General features: G+C 43.8%; 1 protein-coding gene across 3 annotated transcripts in view; it reads left to right on the forward strand.

The window, feature by feature from the left end:
• Window positions 1–18,599, forward strand: part of LOC102165734 — a 28,479-nt gene extending 9,880 nt beyond the window's left edge. For 2 of the 3 annotated variants that reach the window (XM_021065901.1, XM_021065900.1), the window contains exons 3-5: window positions 3,510–3,676; window positions 4,598–4,715; window positions 7,564–18,599. In XM_021065901.1, the coding sequence (XP_020921560.1) occupies window positions 3,510–3,676; window positions 4,598–4,715; window positions 7,564–7,967 (689 nt within the window). In that variant the 3' untranslated portion in view covers window positions 7,968–18,599. Of the gene's footprint in view, window positions 1–3,240; window positions 3,321–3,509; window positions 3,677–4,597; window positions 4,716–7,563 lie in introns of all 3 variants that reach the window. The other variant, XM_021065902.1, reaches the window with a different exon arrangement.

Consider the following 19,332-nt stretch of genomic DNA (forward strand, 5'->3'; position numbering starts at 1 on the left):
CTTTTTAAGGCGGCATATAGAAGTTCCCTAGGCTAGGGGTCCAATTAGAGCAGCAGTTGAGGCCTATGCCACAGCTTGTGGCAATGCTGGATCCTTAACCCACTGAGCCAGGCCAGGGATTGAACCTGCATCCTCACGGACACTATGTCGGGTCCTTAACCTGCCGAGCCACGTGGGAACTCCCAAAGAGAAATCTTTTGATATAAGGATATTCACCCCTTCTGGGTGTTGCAGGTTTTAGGAAGATTTCCTCTCTCCAAATTCACAGAGATTATCATCCTACACTATTTACCATTACTTTTCCCTTTTACATTTTGGTCTTTAATCCATCTGGAATCCAGCTTCATAAAAGATTTCATGTAGCGATTCAGTTGTATTTTTTCCATATAATGCGCCAGCTAGCCCACTCTCTCTGTGTACCTGGGTCTGTCTCTAAGATGCCAGTTTTGCCCATTGGTCCCTTTATCTCTTGCAGCAGTACCATACTGGTTTTGTTACTATGGCTTTGTGATATACCTAACTATCTAATAAAGCAAATATTCCCTCACCCCTTTGTCTTCTTTTGCAAAATTTTCTCTTCACAGATATTTACTCTTCCATTTAAATTTTGAAGTAAATATATCAAGTTTCTCAAAAAAGCTCATTGGAATTATGATTGAACTGCATGGACCATGTGTGACATTTTTATAGTATTAAGTCATCGCATTTAAATGCATAGAGTCTCTTTCCATTTATTCATATCATCTATTATTACTAAAAAATATTTCAAACTGGCACGTATCAAGTTGGGACTGCCATAGGTCATTTCAGCCTTGAGGTGTGTACAAGCATTTTGAAAGACAGGTTTCGAATGGCAGACATTTAGCATTACAGGATCTCGAGGTAAGCAGTGATTCGAGTCTCCTTGAAAACGAAGGACTGCAGCCCTAGATACTATTGATTAAGTTCTCTCTGAGGCAGGACTTTGCCCAGCTCAGCCTACCTCCTGAAGAAAGCATCCCTACATGAGGGCTGACCTTTTAAGGCGCAGCAACCTCTCCCACTGGGAAAAACCATGGCCCAGTCCACACGTTAGGCTGGTAATTAGATGAACAGCTTCTCCTCTCTTGCAAGGAGACTAGAAAAGGAGGAGGATGTGGGAAAATGTGCCAGAGTGTTCTAAAATATATAATATATGAATACGATATATAATAACTTCATCGATTTCCTGGATCGTCCCCTAATGGAGCTGTTCAAAGATGCCTCTTTAAGTTCCCAGTTCCTTCTTGAAGTGACAATCTTACTTTCCTTCTTTTTTTGTTTTGTTTTTTGTTTGTTTGTTTTATTTACTTTTTTTATATTACTCAATGAATTTATTACATTTATAGTTGTACAGTGATCATTACACCCCCATTTTATAGCATTTCCATCCCAAACCCCCAGTGCATCCCCCCACCTCCCAACCTGTCTCCTTTGGAAACCACAAGCTTTTCAAAGTCTGTGAATCAGTATCTGTTCTGCAAAGAAGTTCACTGTGTCCTTTTTTCAGATTCCACGTCAGCGATAGCACATGATGTTGGTGTCTCGACAGTCTTCCTTCCTTAGTTGACAGTGATGTCGCCTTTCTGCAGTAAATACCACTCATCTACAATTTCTCCTCCCTTGTCACCTCTGTGTGTAGATGCATGGACACCACATCACACATGACCTTTTCTTTGTTTAATACATTTTCGTGTGTGAGAAAACGCATATGAGATCACTGTCTTAGCACATTTCAAGCATACAGCACATCGTTATTAACCGTGGTCGTCCTGCTGTAATGAGGTCTCTACAACGTCTTCGTCTCGCGTAACTGGAACTTTGTACCCTCTGCCATCATCCCCGTTTTCCCCACCCCTTGGCCCTGGTAACACCATTCTACTCATTGCTTCTATCAGTACTTAGAGAATTTTCAATCAAATACCACACTATCCAGTATTTTCAATTATAGGATGATCTTGTTTTATCATTTGGTTTCATGACCAAAACATAGTAATGGTTACAATGACAGCAGTCGTCGTAATTTGCTGAGCTCCATGCGACGCAGTGCTAAGCACTTTACCCACAGCATCTCATTTAAATCTCCCAACGTTATTTCCTGCAGGTGCTTCTGTCTTTACATTTTACAGATAGGGAAATGGAGACTTGGAGAGAGACGTGTATCTTTCTCCGCAGTAGTTTGTAAGTGCTTAGAGACAATTGGTGTTTTATTTAATTAATTTATTTATTTCGTCTCTTTTAGGGCCACACCCAGAGCATATAGAGGTTCCCTGGCTAGGGGTTGAATCAGAGCTGTCTCCGCCGGCCGACACCACAGCCACTGCAACGCGGGATCCGAGCCGCGTCTGCAACATACACCACAGCTCATGGCAACACCAGATCCTTAACCCACTGAGTGAGGCCAGGGATTGAAGCTCAGTCCTCATGTACACTAGTCAGATTTGTCTTCCATTGAGTCACAACGGGAGCTCCCTTATTTATTTAATTAAAAAAATTTTTTTGACCATACCTAAGGCATTTGGAAGTTCCCAGGCCAGGAATCAAATCCAAACCACAGCTGTGGCAATGACAGATCCTACAGATCCTTAACCCATGGCGCCACAGCGGGAACTCCAATAGTTGGTGTTTTATAAATTACATCATAGCTTTTTAATAGAGGAGAAGAGAGCCTTTGGAACAACCAAAGAGGAGCTCAAATTTTGGATCCCTTTGTTTACAAGTTTCATGAGCTTGGTCAAGTTGATAAAGCTCTGAGTCTTAGTTTTGTTATTTGTAAAAATACAAGTAATAATGCCTACCTGACAAAGTTGTTGCAAAAGTCACAGGAGGTATTAGATACAGTATATTTGACATGGTCTGGCGTGTGAAGGATGAGCTAAGTGATTGGTGGCTAATGTTGCTTATGAAACTTATTGGATGCAGCCGATGTTAAGATGCCATGAGTTTCCTACAAATAATAAACATAAAAGTAAGTAATAATGAATTAATGCAAGGGTATATTGTTGGGTGATACCGGATGTCTTCAGTCTGGGTAAAGGTAGGTCATAAAGAATAGTCTACTCTTCCAATATTGAAATAACTGGAATTGCACTGTGTAACCAATACAAATAGCTAAGGTCTTATATTCCATCACCAGTCTTTCTCCTGTTCTAGATGAATAGATGGTAGCCTTTAAAAGATAGTGCTTAAAAAAGTATATCAATTATTATTTGTTTCCTGTAGCTTTGCAGAAATGACTAGACTAGTGGTGACTTCAACCTTAGTGAAAATCAGAAAGACGTTGCTATACTGATGCATGCAAGGTGAGCTTCTGTTAAGAGGTATTTTCAAATGGTTTACCTTCCTGTGATTGCACTGCACCCACCCGAAGTCATTGGCTATTCAAAAGTAAGTGAGAACAAGTAGAATCGCTGCATTTCCCTCAGGTTCTTTTCCTTTGTCATGGTTTTACGACCGAAACCACAGACACTGCCTTTTTCTTTCTCTTTCAGAGAAAAGAAAGGCTAATGACGACGAGAAAGTGGTTGCAGAGATCATGCAGAGATGTTTCGTTCCAACTTTGATAACAACCACCTGCTGGGAGGGATTTCATTTTGTTGGTCATGAGATTCGGATTACTGAAGCCATGGATTGCTATGGTGCTGTTGTTTGGCCATCGGTATAATTTCATGCAAAATTTGCTACGTTTCAATGATTTTTCATCCAGTTTTTTCATTATTATATATTAATTGGAAGGAGAAGAGAGGTTCCATAGTTCTATTTTGTGACCTCAAACAATAGTACATTTAGAAATCACAAAAATGCTTCCACAAATTAATCCCGACTTGTAGGGTTAATGAAGAGACTTGTTTGTACCTGCATTTTTTGGTGACTATAACTCACAAAAGTTTAGAAGAGTAAGCATTTAATTTCCCGTTTAACTCGTTCCCTTTGAGTTAAACAATTATAATGAAGTCTATCAGTCTCAACATGCAGAATATTCTAAAAGACCACTATTCATTTGTCAATTGTCCTATGAAGGGTGCAGGACCACCCCCACCCCCACCCCCGCCCCACCTGGCCCCCCCAGTCCTTGAAAACACACTTTTTTTTTTTTTTTTTTACTTTTAGGGCCTCGCCTGAGTCATATGGAAGTTCCCTGGCTAGGGGTCTAATCAGAGCTGCAGCTTCGACCTAGGCCACAGCTTGTGGCAATGCAGGATCCTTAACCTACTGAGTGAGGCCAGGGATTGAACCCACATCCTCATGGACACTGTGTCAGGTTCTTAACATGCCGAGACACAGTGGGAACTCCAACACACACTTCTTTAAAATGCCTGTTGTTATTACAAGTTGCCTTCTTTAAAGATAATCAAACCTAAGTAATTAAACACTGTTCTTACTTCTCTTTCTTCCGCAACAAACTCCAAGGGCTTTTTCTATCCTAAATGTTGAGTCTATTGGAGAATGTACTCCTGGGTGTGACTGTCTGAGGTGACACCTCATAGATTTAGTGGGACATTCATCTAATTAAGTGTCTTTTTACTTTCGTGATTACTTGCCCAGCACTACTTTTTTCTTTCTTTTTAAATGTTCATAGGCCCTTGTTCTCTGCTACTTTCTGGAAACAAACGTAAAGCAGTATAACATGGTTGACAAAAATGTGATTGAAATCGGAGCTGGAACTGGGCTCGTCTCCATTGTGGCCAGTTTACTGGGTAAGTAGGCCTTTTTGACTCAGTGATGAGCCAATATCATTAGCTGCTTTTACTATGAGATGGTCGCATAGTAAATCTAGTTTGCTATGACCTGGGCCGTTTTTTTAACCTTTATGGTTTAAATGGGCTTCATCAGGAAACTCTGCTAATTTTAACATCACCTAGCTGGTTTCTTTCACAGTTTTCTGGGAAGCTGTCTTAATTCTTCTCACGGGGTGTGGGTCACAAGGTCTTCTCTCTGGGAGGAGCACCCCAGCATCCAGGATGCTAGGGGTCATATGAAACGCTAGACAAGGGAAGACCCGACTATGGTGGATGTGGATGTTCCTTATTTAAATTTTAGCCCCATTTCCACATTCCCACGTAGCTGTATATTCCTTTTGGGTCTTGAAGTCCTATGCTTTTATGAAAAAGCACCTGTTAGAATAGAGAAAGAGTATTAGAAATCACGTCTGCTTCTAAGTGTAAGCGTTTGCCCTTGCATTCATTCCCACAGTTCACTTCTGTGCTGCTCTTCCATCCCTCATTCTCTCACCAGCATCTTCTTTTCCAACTAAGCGTGTGATGGCCTCTTTGTATGCCTGAGCCTGCTTCCGTTCAGTCTTTGTGTTGTGGTTGTTACCTATTCCACGGCCTTAATCTGGCTGCCTTCTCTGACGTGCGCTGCCCAAGTCCGTCTTGATTTCCTTGATCTTCAGAAGTGCACACCTGCCACTTGAAAATCTCAAGAGGAATTCAAGATTTAGCCATTTATGACCTTCCACACACTGGAGAGATATAGGCCTCTTGAAGTCCCAGCCCCCCAATATTTAAAAAAGTTTTTCTCTGTCCTGCTGTTGCTTCCCTTTAGTGTGGATAGAGTCAGAGGCGCTAATGCATTTAGACCTGAAGGCTTCCTGATCTGGGGGCAGAATTTGTGTTCTGGGAAGTTGTTCATTTCATTAAAGTGAATTGATCCTTGTATAATGACCCACATTTCACAAGCTGGAAGCTGTGTTTAGTGGTGGTGTTTACCCTCTAGACACAAAGATCTTAAGGGTCAGATAGTTTTTATCCCTGTGGGGGGTGGGGTGGAGTCATTCCTTATCTTGGGATTTTAAAAAGATTTGTTGAAAGTGGTGGATCCCCTCTCGCGAGAATAGATTCCTGTCTCTGTGATTCCACCAATGACGTGCACATTTCCCACCATTGTCACATGTTCTAGAAAACAGAGTCGATGGCCAGAGAAACTTGCCGTCATGGATCAGGAATGGGTTCTAAGCTGGTCTGGGCTGAACTAGACTTCTCTTCCTATTCTGCTTCCTCATTCCTTACCTGAGTCTGTTCTTGTCTGATGATGTGGAATTGGCCAGTCCTCGATTTATTTACACATTGTCTTCAGGCTCTGCCATTGCTTAAAGTTCAATTTAAGGGCCACATTTTATGGGTTATTGGTTTCGCATTTCTTCCTGAAAATTACCATCAGAATTCCCTTTTAATTTGGTAATTGTTTGTATCTTCTTCATCCGAGCATTCTGTCCTGCATCTGTGATCTTTTTTTTTAATTTTTTAAAGTCTTATTGAAGTCTAGTTGATTTACAACATTGTGCCAATTTCTGTTGTAGAGCAAAGGGACCCAGTCATATATGTGTGTGTGTGTGTGTATACATATGTATGTGTGTACACACATATATATACACACACATACATATTTCCTTTCTTATATCACCTTCCATCACGGTCTATCCAAAGAGACTGGGCATAGTTCCCTGTGCTGTACAGGAAGACCTCATTGCTCATCTATTCCATATGTACTAGTTTGCATCCACTAACCCCAAACTCCCCGTCCATCCCACTCCTTCCCCCCTCCCCCTTGGCAACGACAAGTCTGTTCTCTATGCCTGTGAGTCTGTTTCTGTTTTGAGGATAGGTTCCTTTGTGCCATATTTTAGATTCTGCATATAAGTGCTATCATATGGTGTTTGTCTTTCTCTTTCTGACTTACTTCACTTAATGGGAATCTCTGGTTGTACCCATGTTGCCGCAAATGACATTCTTGCATTCTTTTTTTATCTGCCTTAGTGGTCTTTGCTGTCATAGTACATATATGTATGTGTGTCTGGGTATTTTTAAAAATTTTATTGAAGCATAGTTGATTTACAATGTTGTTTAATTTCTGCTATATAGCAGAGGGACTCAGCTATACATGTATGTGTTCTTTTGCTAATGTCTAGGTTTTAAACATCTCTTGATGGGAAGAAGAGTCACACTTATAATGGGGTCAAGCTGAAAACATGGGCGTAAACATGAATGCATGATACTTTCTGTGTAATGACATTGAAGTGTCTCCTCTCCTCCCTCCACTGCTCACACTTGAGCAATGCCTGTGCAACACCAGGCTGCTCAGTGTTATATCCACTCATTTGGTCTCACTTGACTGGGGCTCAGATGTTTTTAGGGAAGGACTTGTTCCTCTTTCAGCAGGGACATCTGATTGTTCCAATGAGGGTACCAAATATTTTAATTTTCCCTTTCTCTTGATTTTTTTTTTTTAGTAGATAAATAGAAAATAACAACAGCAACAATAACAAAACATCCAAAAAAAACCAAAAAACAAAAAACAAAACCCAAGAGTATAGACTAATGGAATGGAGTGCAAAAGTGCCATGTGGGAATCTAAATTTTTTAAGGGGAAGCATAAAGCTGCCTTCACATCCATTTCAAAGGGATTTACCTCCTGTGCGTGCTGACCAGTCTTTTCCTTGGGGCAGCAAACTGTGCAGAATTGCAGCGTGCCTGGTGGGTTGAAACCTGACTGCTCTACCTTCTCCCAGGAGAGTCACTTTTCCTGCGGTCCTTTATTTCCCAGGTGCACACGTGACGGCCACAGATTTACCTGAGTTACTGGGGAATCTGCAATACAATCTTTCCCGAAACACCAAAATGAAATGCAAGCACTTGCCTCAGGTGAAAGAACTCTCCTGGGGCGTGGCTTTAGACAAGAACTTCCCCAGGTCGTCCAACAGCTTTGACTACATCCTGGCCGCCGACGTGGTCTATGCGCACCCCTTCCTGGAAGAGCTCCTGCTCACCTTCGAGCACCTGTGCCGAGAAACCACCGTCATCCTCTGGGTCATGAAATTCAGGCTGGAAAAGGAAAACAGATTTGTAGATAGATTTCAGGAGCTCTTTGACCTGGAGGAGATTTCCAGTTTCCCTAGCCTGAATATTAAGTTGTTTAAAGCCACGAAGAAAAATCGGAGGAATGCGTGATATCCTCAAAGGAAGACTTGGCAAGTGGAGGCAGTTTCCGGTAGATTATGGCTTTAACAAAGATCCTGGATAATCTGATGTAGCACTGACTTTCCCCAGGGGAAACACACATATACACACACACACACACACACACACACACACGCACGCACGCACGCACGCACACACACACACCCCTCACCTCAGACAGGGATTTTTCCCAGGTTCAGCCCGGGGGTGCTAGGGGATGGCTACGCCGTTCCGTGTGCTAATTGGTTAGGACAACGTCTGCTTTCCTTCTCTTTCTAGAGCCCCATTTCTACTTATTCTCATTTTAATAGTGCCAAGATTGTTCCTGTTCATGTGTAACTGTACAATAAGGGCTTTTAATCTAAAATATATTCAACATAAGCTTATGTGAGTCTCTCGTTGGAAATAAAGAAATGGACTACAGCGGGCTTTGCAAATAAAGCTGAAAAGGCAGACCGCGAGTGTGATGGTCAGTGCGAGATTGTCGTGGTGTCAGGAGCGCCAGCGTGTCGGACTCTGCCTTCTCTGCTTGGCAGGAGGGTCTCCAACAGAACCTCTGAAATCAATCAAGCTGGTGGATTGGAGGTTACGGGCAAGGACATTTCACGCTAGTAAATGAAAAATGAATGGAAGAAAGCAAAAAAGTTGTGATTTTGGAGGCGTTATTGTCTTATTTTTAAGCCAAGTACAGTTATTCTGTAATCGCAGAAACAGAAATAAATATAAAAATTTAGGTTGAAAATACACATGAAAAGATTTCAGCTTCTAATCTCAAAGAACCAGACAGATGGCTAGTTTTAAGGTTTAAAGCTCTTCTGATGAACACATAGAGACCTAAATATTTGAAATCCTGTGTGATTGTTTTTTCAGAAGGACCTCAGAGATTAGAATAAAGTCTGAAGTTACTGAAATTTGTGCAGAGAGCAAAATAGTAGGATTTTGTACCATGGAGCAGGACTGGGGTGGTTCGTAACTCTTGAGAGTTCTTACTGATGTTTGTTAGGCTGGCTCTGTGCCTTGGGGGTGGTAGTTGCTCAGCCCTTTCTGTTTTGCTGGAAGTTCTTGGTCTACTCTGGGTGGAGCAGAGCTGAAACGATTATTTCCTAGGACTCTGACATTTAAGCCAGGATGCAAATGTACACTCCCAGTGGGTTTTTTGGAATGCACAGTTCGTGGGGTCAGCTCTCAAGAACAACCAGTGTTTACGCCCCTTTGTAGTTCTTATAGCCCGAAATGTACATAAGGTCAATTAATCCTCACGGCCATTCTGAGAGTCTGTGTAATATCCTTCTCTCCACACAGATAAAGAAGCTGAGACTGCAGGGTTCGCGGGGTCCCTGCTCCAAATCCGCACAGCCTCGGGGTGGCATGGCTGGCACGCAGGTCTGAGTCCAGAGCCCGTGGGCATTTTTGTTTTGTGTTGTTTTGTGTTTTTTTGCCATTGCTCTGCCTTCGTGTATCTAAACCAGTACTTTTCAGACTCTTTTGTGAGTGAAGCCATTTCTTCCAAGTCAATCTCTGGAAAGGTAAGCCGAGGCACTAGGAAAAGATGAAAATCTTTTCCTCTATTTCCGTCCTAATCGGGTGCTCAGGGCAGGCTCGTGTGGAAGGTGACTTTGAAGCCGAGCCGCAAGGAGGTGAGGGAAGCAGCCCTGCGGGCATCTGGGGAGGTGTGATCCAGGCAGAAGGGACAGCCGTGCGGCCACCTCAGAGCAGGGGCACACTGGTCCTTGGGGTGGAACGTGGAAGGCGGATGAGCTGGGAGCAGGGGTGCTCGGGGAGGCCGGGGGACACCGCGTGGGAGCGGCTGGCGGGGGCTGAATCGGTTGGGACCTTCGGGGTGGGCTGGGCTCTCCGGACACCGACCCTGAGGTGGCATGTGATGTGCAGGTCGGTTGTAGGGCGTGTCATTGGGATCAAGGCCCGGGAAGGAGCAGAAGGAAGCAGGGCGGAAGCAGAGGTTGAGCTGCAGTGCAGGCCCAGCCATAGCCTCAGGACCCCCGATGGGGCTCTGGACCTAGGGTGGCCTTTCAGGGTCGCCCGGGGTTGGGGCGAGATGGCTGAGCCTGGATAACCCCTGTCGCTCAGTCCCTGGACTGGCTGCCCTGGAAGGCAGTGACCTTGGGGGAGGTGACTCCCCTGGGTGAGGTGTCTGCCAGCAGCTCTGCCATCGGCGAGGTGCTTAGTCCCTCTGAGAGCCTGGGCAGCACAGCACGATGTGCCAGGACCTCAAGGCCATGGCAAGGACTTCAGCTTTTCCTCCAGGGAAGTGGAGAAGCTCTGGACAGTTTGGAGTAAGGCCCATCTGGCTGACGTTTCTAGAAACCATGGGCAAAAGGACCAGCTGGGGAGGCTGGCTGGGGTTAGGAGGCAGTGGGGTCTGTGGCTGGAGGGGGTGACAAGTGATCATTTCCAGATGAGTCTGGAGGCCAAAGCCAGCGGACAGTCTGGCCGTGTTGAATGTGAGCACGAGGACAGGCTGGCTCTGGCTTGTTTGGTCCGAGCTGCTGGACGCAACATCAGCGGTTGGCTGAGGGTGGCTGGTGAAGTTCACACAGGGAGCAGGTTGGAGCCCTGAGGTCGCCAACAGTGAAATCACACACAGCTGTGTCTGAGGTTATTTTTGTTTGTTTTCTGTTTGTTCTTTTTTTGAAATTCTGCCAGCCTTTCCCCGAATTATGTTAGGATCTATTGACTCTGAAAGAATTTACCACCCCCTTGGTTTTGAACTGGTCAGCCCAGTTCTAAGCTTCCTAAACTTCCTAAGCCACCCAGAGGCTTCTAGGAGTGTTTCAGGGGCAACAGCAAGAATCTTGGGGTAACAAGTGAAAAAAAAAGGCTCCTCTGCTAAAGAATGTCTGAAGAGCCTAGGAAGCTATTTTTAGGCAGCATGGATCAAGTGTCCTTTCACACACTGTTGGGACTGAGCAGCCATACGGTTCTTTACATCCTCTTTCTCTGAGTGTCAGTCTGTCAAACACAATGTTCAATAGCCATTGTTTCCCTCTTATTTTTTTTAGCAGTCACTTGCAAATTTTAACACCCACCCACAGACCCTGTGTCACTCCTGCTTCACTCTGCCTGTTTGTCTGCTTTTATCTTTTTGCTGTCGTTTCTCCACACTTTTCTAGATTCGATTTTACACTAATTTGAATTCCAAAAGATGTAGTTTGAGGAGCTTTTTCCTGTCTTACGGTTTTAGTGGTTTTTTTTTTTTTTTTTTATGGTCAGGAATTGATGTGTTAACTTTAATCCAAGGGCTGTGAAATTTGCCTTTCCTCCTCCCGGCCTCCCTCCCTCCCTTCCTCTCCCCTTCTCCACTCCCTCCCTCTCTGTTTCTCACTCTCTTCTTTCCTCCCTTCCTTTCCTTCTTTTGCTTTTTTTTTTTTTTTTTTTTTCCTTAACAACTATGCCTCTGAAAATCTTGGTCCAGCATTTGCCATAACTTTCTGCGTTTCTGATGAATAAAGAACCTGGCTGTCAAGGTTTTAATCGAGATTATCACAGAAGAGTTCCTGCTTCACAGCAGACACACCAACTTGCTGATGATACTCCTGTAGCTTCAAGTTTACATGTTCCATACGTGGCACCGTGAGAGTTTTTTCTCCCCAGGCTGTCTCAGCTGACTTTAGGAAACGCCCGTACTGTATGAAAAGCGTCTGTCTTATTAGCATTTACCGATCTATCCTACTCCGATTTGTACCAGTTTTTGTTGGCCAGGATTGTAAAACATTGGTTTTCATTCCATATTTATATTTGGTTCTCTTTTTGGATAAAGGATTGTGTTGGGGAACTTCCTAAGCAATTTGGAGCCAAATAGCATAAAGAAAAAAGACGAGGCAACACATCAGAATGAAATGTTCCTGTGTTTTTTCCCCTTTAAATCCCCAGATTCCAGAAGCTTGCAGCTCTGTGAATACCCGATCTTTATAGACAGAGACCCTGCCCAGCTTGCTTTAAGCAGTGCCATTGGTATAAGAGCAGATAAGTAATTTCTGAATATCCTTTGATAGAAAAACATGCCCACTGGTAAGATTTTGATACAAGAAAAAAATTTACATGTACTAAGTTTGAAAACAGGCTGCATACCTTGGGTTCTAGAAACAAAAGAATTAAACTTGAAAGTAAGCTTATTGCTAAGTTTCGAAGAAAATTAGTTATATTGTGCCTCTTCTTTCAATTCCATTTTAACTTAGTTTTCATGGAAATCTGCACATAGAGGAAGTAAAAATTGTCAAAGATGTGCATTTTTCTACCAAATGATAAGGCAATACTACACAAAATTGGGCATGCAACAGGTAAATACTTTCGCAAAGTGTAGGGCACGCGGACAAAGCAAAATTTAAAAAATCACAGATATTTGTGAGTGTGTCTCTGTGTGGACCTAATTCTTATGTTTTCTTTGTGGAGCCTAGAAATAGTTCCCACGTGATTTCCACATCCAGGCTTTGGCATTCTTGAGTTCGTGATGTGAAATTAAGTCTAGAGCATTTACCCGCAAGTCTAATTTCAGTATTTGCTGTGCTCATAATCGAAGAGTGTTGATATGATCCTGTGATCATGTTAAAGGGACAGTTGTGTCTTAGGTGGCCTTAGTCAGCATCCATTAGTTCTGTGGTCATAACTGACTCCTTTTACTAAGAGCTCTAGGGCCAGACATACATGCTTATTCATGTATGTCTGGGTATGGCTGGGTCCTGTTCAGATAACGCCGCCGCACAGACGGCTCACTGCCTGTTCTGTCAAACTAACCTTTGGCCTCCATCATCAGACAGTGCTTACACTGGGAACGCTGGAAGGCAGCAGCTCTTCCTCTCAATTCTCTCAATTTCTTTGTTTCTCAGGCAGTTGTCTTTCCTTGAAATCAAATCAGGTTTTAGAATTGGCACTCAACCATCAAGGAAGTTAAAAGCATCACTAAAAATGAAAACAGATGTCCAGGTCAATTTTTTTTTTTTTTTGCTAAATGGCATTAATAGAAAAAAAAAAAAAGAGAGAAGGAAAATATTGGATATCTGTTGCCAGTCGTTAACACTTTACCAAAGTATATTGTTTGATCTTCTAAACAAAAGCACAAGTGGCAAAAGATTAAAATAAGGCATATAAAGTATTTTAAAGGCTAGACATTATTTCATAAGTACAAAAGATATAGGACAAAAGGCATTTGGTGAATGCTAGATTTTGTAGCTTAGGTTTTGAAAATATCCCTGTTTTCATTGTCCTCAGTCTATGTGTCTGTCCCCTTCTTGGTTTTGATTTTAAATGATCAGTCAGCTCCTTACCTTCACTGGATTTTTTTTTAAGTGTCATGATTTAATTTGGGCTTTCTTATCTAGTGCCGTGATTTAATTTGGGTCTCTTATCTCTTTCTGTGTTTCCTTTGTTGGAAGAGTATAAATCACAATGGCAAAGGTTGCCTCTTTGTTCCAAACCATCATAAATAAGCCCAAAGAACAGGCCATAAAAATGGAAGAAATTCTTAGATTAAAGACCGTGAGTAATGTTTTTACCCACTTGATGTTCACAGGTAAAAGTACAGTTTGCAACTAGTAAATTATTAACACTTTTCTCCCAAGGATTTCCTCCTTCCTTAGGACTTCTATGATTAATATATAGTCAATTTAAGAATTAGAAGGGTGTCAAACAGGGTAAGCATATTTTATAATTATGTATTCAAAGCAGAATGGAGGACTAATTATAATATTATACAATTATGCAATCATATAGTTATATAATTATACAATTATTCTAATGAATATAATAGGTAATAAGAATGTGGAGTTCCCACTGTGGCTCAGTGGATTAAGAACCCAACTAGTATCCATGAGGATGTGGGTTCCATCCCTGGCCTCACTCACTGGGTTAAGAATCTGGTGTTGCCATGAGCTGTGGTATAGGTTGCAGATGTGGCTTGGGTCTGGTGTGGCTGTGGCTGTGGCTGTGGCATAGGCCCACAGCTGTGGCTCTGATTCCACCCCTAGCCTGGGAACTTCCATTTGCCGCAGGTGGCCCTACAAAGAAAAAAAAAAAAAAAAGAATGTGCAGTATTTTTAGGGTGAGGGGAGCAAAGTGCCAGAACTGCTGGGAACAGATTTCATATTTTTTTTTGAAGGTAATTCAAGGAAGCTGAAAGGCAATTTTAAGAATGCAAAAATAGCTAATGCAGCTACCTTTTATGTTCCTGGTGGTGTATTTTTTTCTTCTCTAGGAAGCTATCTAATGGCTGTCATTCATTCAGTATTTATTGGAATCCCACAAAATGCCAAGCGGGGGCTGTAGACACACAGTGAACAAGGGAGATGGGCCAGTCCTCCTGGAGGCTTCAAGTTCAGTGCAAATGAGCCGAGGCATTAAAGTTAGTGCTTGGCAGGGGATATAGACCCATTTACAGAGTAATGTTAGGTGTGCTGACAGGAGGAAACCTAATTCACACCAGGGGGCCAGTGAGGACTTCCTGGAGAGAAAACAGGTAGCTGGAAAAGGAGCTGGAGAGAGGAGACAGGGAGCCTTTCTGGGCAGAAGGAACAGCATGTGCGCAGTTTTTTTAAAAGGAGCCAAGGGTGACTTCTCCGAACTACTTGCTGGAGAATTGTAGCTTCTAATAATCCTTGCTGAAATAACTCCGTTTATGGAATACTCACTGTTTTGGGCTCTGTTTTACCTATTTCACATACAGCATCTCTCTGAGTACCTCTGATGCCTTGGAGGTATCAGCCCATTGTACATACGAGGAAACTGAGGCTCAGTGAGCTCACCTTCTCCAAGCTTACACACGTGTGTCTGTTGGGACCTTGGTCACTAAGGCATCAAAGCCTGTGCTCTTTTCAGGGACTGCCCTGGGCCCAGTTTCCCCTTTGAACCCTGTTCAGAAAACCCTGAACTTGACTTTTATTCTAGCTAATTTGAAACAATCCAGTTGAGTGCATGTTTTCTTTATTTGCCTCCTGAGCACGAGTTGGCTGAAGTGGGATAATGCTGAGATGTTCTGCCTTGTGAATTGCTTTTCACAGTAAGTCAGGAGAGAATGATTTGACACATGTATGTATGTACCCAGCAAAGCCTTAAATAAAATTTTCTTTGCAAGGAATATCAGACACATCTTAGCTTAATTAAAGATAGGTAGTGAGCTTCAACCAGCTCAGGCAGAATCCAGGGGGGGCAGGGGGTGCCCTCAGGCGACTTCTCCGAGGGAAAGGCCAAGGGGGCGGGGCTGAACTTTAAAACGTCACCCGATCTGTCAGCGATGCTGGTGTTTACAGGGCTGTTCCTAGGTGACAAGGCTCACTGCATCAGCACCGACTAAGCCGGTCCAGGAAAGCACCTTTCAGCAACCTTTCAAGGCAAGAGCAGAACTGACTCAGGCCGCGTGGCCTTCTGAAGCCCAAGCAGAGGGCACAGGGGCCGTGCTGAGGACACTGGAAGGACACCAGCGTCTCTACAGCAAAATGCTTGGCTAGGTGGAAATGGCCTGTGGTGCCCTTCAGCCTGAGGCTCATCGGATGACAGGCACCTCACTTCGGGGAGGCTGACACTGCTGAGTAAGCCTCGCACCCTGGCTGGAGGCCTGGACCAGTGACGGGATGTAAGGTGATCAGCGGGGGCGGCCTGCTTCTGTGACGCCAGGACAGAGCAGCTGGCAGGGGCTGTCCCGTGAGGGCCCATCGCCGCTGGTGGACAGAGACAAGAGCCAGAACACGGAATGTTCCAGAATCCGGAGGAGGGGGAATCCATGTATCCCAACTCCCCGCAGGACGTGGCAACCCCGGGGCCGTCACAACTTCAAAGGCAGGATGGCGGGAGGGGACACTCAAGGGAGAAAAACCTCAGGGTTATGGAGAAGGAGGACTCGCAGGAGGAGCTTCTCCGTGAGGGTCTCGTGGCACAGAGTCCTGGTTGAGGTTGACACGGATCTGCAGAAACGGAAGCCGGAAGCCGGCTGCCTGACATCGCCACTCAGCAAGGACCTGAACCTGGAGTCTGATCGATGCATGAAGTCCAAGCCAGCATCTGCGGAAACGTCAGCTCGACTGCCCAGTCAACCTGCGTCAGATAAAAAGCGTGCTGTGATTCCATCTTTTGCTTCTACCAAGTGGGTGAAAAGCTAAGCACCACCGGATACCCTTCCCTCCAAGCTTCCGGAAATTAAATCTGAGCCTGAAATGACCAACGATTGCCACTGGGAGGCCCCAGTGATCTGTAAAATGAACTCTCCCATCTGAATAAGCAAGTGAAAAGACATGATTTGAACAAATGAATTGAATTATGAAAGATTATATGCAAATGCATCAAAGGCAGTACAGGGTAAACACACAGAGTATATAATGTGATACAAACGTGCTGCCAACCTCGTTCTCGTTAATTGGGGAGGGGGGGAAATTCGGTCCCTGCTTCAGAATGCACACAGAAAGAAACGCTCCAAGAAAAGGGACAATAAGGGCTGGTTTCCTGTTCTTTGAACACTGTGCAGGTGTTCCCAGCTGCATAGGTGTGTGTGCACATGCACACATTTGTGTCTGTGTCAGGGAAGCGTGTAAGAGAATGGAGGAAATATCTGGCCATGTTTTCCTTTCTTGTTCTCAGACTGGAGCAGGGGGGTCAGAATCCCCTGGAGAGCTTGTTAAACACAACCAGCTTTGCCCCCAATCCAGAGCTTCCGATTCAGCAGATCCGGAGCGGGGCCTGGGCATTTGCATTTCTAACGGGTTCCCCGGCGATGCTGATGCTCCTGGTTCTGGGGAACACTCTTTGAGAACCTCTGCTGTTGTCGCCCATTACCCTCCAGCCTGTTGTTCAGTGGAGACTCGGGCCTTTGGTACATGAAGAAGATGCTCCCTTCTCATCGTTCCACTGTATCCTCTCTTCTCTAGCTGATGCTTCATATTTTAAAATGCACCCTCTTCCCTGAGGGAACACTCTTTCCCACGGGCCGTTCCCTGAACGCCCTGGCTAGCTCCCTCTGGGCTCCGTCTTTCCTAGGCTGTTGGGAAGACACCTTTATTCAGCAAGGCATGATACAGGCTCACCTTTTTGCTTGTCCTTAATGCTCTTTTATGTTGATGCACCGTTTATGTTCATTGTGCGTCTAAGCATGGTTATAAATAGTTTGTGAAGAGGGAGTAAGAAAAATGGTATGGAGATTATTTCACAGTCAAAGACTAAAGGGATAGTTCTTCAAACTCTAGCTTGGGGACTCTGAATATAAAATGCTTGTAAGCTATTAAGGAACAGACAGTGACAATGTTTAATTTTATTGGTACAGTGTGTAATAATAGCTCCATATTTAAAGGAGCTCTTAATTTAAAAAAATGTGTGGGTGTTCCTGGTACCAGAGCTTTGACTCTCAACCTTATATTATCTTTAGAGGGAAAGTTCTGATAAGCAGGGAATGACCGCATTTGGGGTGGGGTTTGTAGTGATGAAGACTATTTGTCACCCCTGGGGTGGGGGAGTTCTTGGTTTCATCGCTATGTACATGGATCTGGGCAAACACCCCCTTGGTTACCCACCTTCACCACCTGCCCAATAAGCTAGAAGATGTTGGCACTGGTGAGGTTTTTTTTTTTTTTTTAACCACAATGAATTATTCTGGCAGTGGGGTATAGCATTTTCCCCCCTATTTTCAAATTTGTGATGAATTAGAGCCGTAGTCTTCCATGAAATTGACGTAGTTATAGCTCTAGATGATTTCCATGAAATAATTTGAAAAACTGGACTTCCTCATTCTCATTGTAAAAACTAATTTCGAAAAAGCAACTGGAGTTCCCTGGTGGCTCAGTGGGTTAAGGTGCTGGCATTGTCGCTTCTGTGGTGTGGGTTCGACCCCTGGCCCAGGGACTTCTGGATGCCATGGGCATGGCTTAAGATGAATGTGGGACGAGTATGGGATGAATCCTGCCCGGGTTATCCTGCTTTGACCTTTACTGTGCTCTTCATGGCTTGTGAGTTACCGAATCACTTATGAATTCTGAGTTTTCTCACTGCATGTAACTGCTAAACAGAGAATTTTCCACGTGAAAGCCTCTGACTGCATTGAAACCGAACTCAGATATATCCTAGGATATATTTTCCCCGGAGCTCAGTCAATACAGATTAATTAATTGTTTGGGGAGGAAAGAAAGCATACTGCCTGACCTTAGCACTGGAGTAGGAACTGATTAATCAATAGAAGTTGGAATATTACCGTGTTCAACACGAAGTATGTCCATTGCTCAATGAGCCTGCACACCACCGTTTTCCAAGAACTCAAGAAGTTCAGCCTCCTAGAACCAGGACTTGGCTTTTTCACAAAGCCTTGGGCACATCTTTTCTAGAAAGGGAGTCTCAGCAGGGGGTGAAATGGGTCAAGACAAATTGGGGGGAAGAGTGACTGCATGGGCCCCAGTGGAGGGAGCTCTCCCAGGTTCTCAGTGTTTTGTTTTGTTTTTAATTTTTATTTCCACGTTTTGCATCAGTACATTGATCAAGGGGGAAAAAAAATCTGACAATGATGCCTAACACCACAGGAAGTAACAGTACATAAAAAGATATGCCATGTGTAAAGACTCTGTGAGATGTCTCTGTATTAGTTCTTATGCCTGTGTGGGAATCCACAGTTAGAGCTAAAATACATTTTCTAGAAACAGATCCCTGTTTGTCCAGATGTATTTCTTTAAATGTGGCTGATGCACACACCGCTTTTGTCCTTCTCTCTCCCCACTCACCTTCCTCTACATGGGATGTTTAGGATGTGCAGGGAAGGTCTTCGGTGTGGTCCTTGGGGGGTAGGGTCATCCCAGGGCTATGCCTTGTCTAATAATAACACCTGCCCTCTATTGAAGAGTTTCTTTGAGTCGGGGACCTTGCTCTTCTCCTTTTATTCATGATCTCATTTCCTTCTTACGACAATCTTGGAGCTAAATAGCAGCATTCCATGTTACAGATGAGGAAATTAAAGCTTAGTGAGGTGAAGGGACTTGCCTAGGTCACAACAGGCTATAAACGGGGGAGCAGGGATGTGAACGTAGGTCAAACATTGAAGTCTATGCTTTCTCGGTTTTACCTACTACCCCCTCTGTGAGGTTATGGGAATCAGTAGGCTGTCATTGATTTACTGGCATCACATCAAGTGTTTTTTGTCAGATTGACCTGCTTTAGAAGGAATTATTGACTCCGGAAATGATTCAGAATTCTCATGCAAAAATTTTTTTTTAAAGAATTAACCAAATATGTAGACTATTAGGAAGCTGAAATTTCAAGCTACCTCTGAGGTTAGGAGTCTGACCTCTTAGTGAGTGTGAAATCATCTTCTAAAGTATTACTAACAGATGGTGGATGGGCATTCTCTCAGGGAGGGGCCCCTATCTCTGACAAGGCAGTA

The sequence above is a fragment of the Sus scrofa genome, chromosome 11 (genome assembly GCF_000003025.6).
Source record: "Sus scrofa isolate TJ Tabasco breed Duroc chromosome 11, Sscrofa11.1, whole genome shotgun sequence".
NCBI lineage: Eukaryota > Metazoa > Chordata > Mammalia > Artiodactyla > Suidae > Sus > Sus scrofa.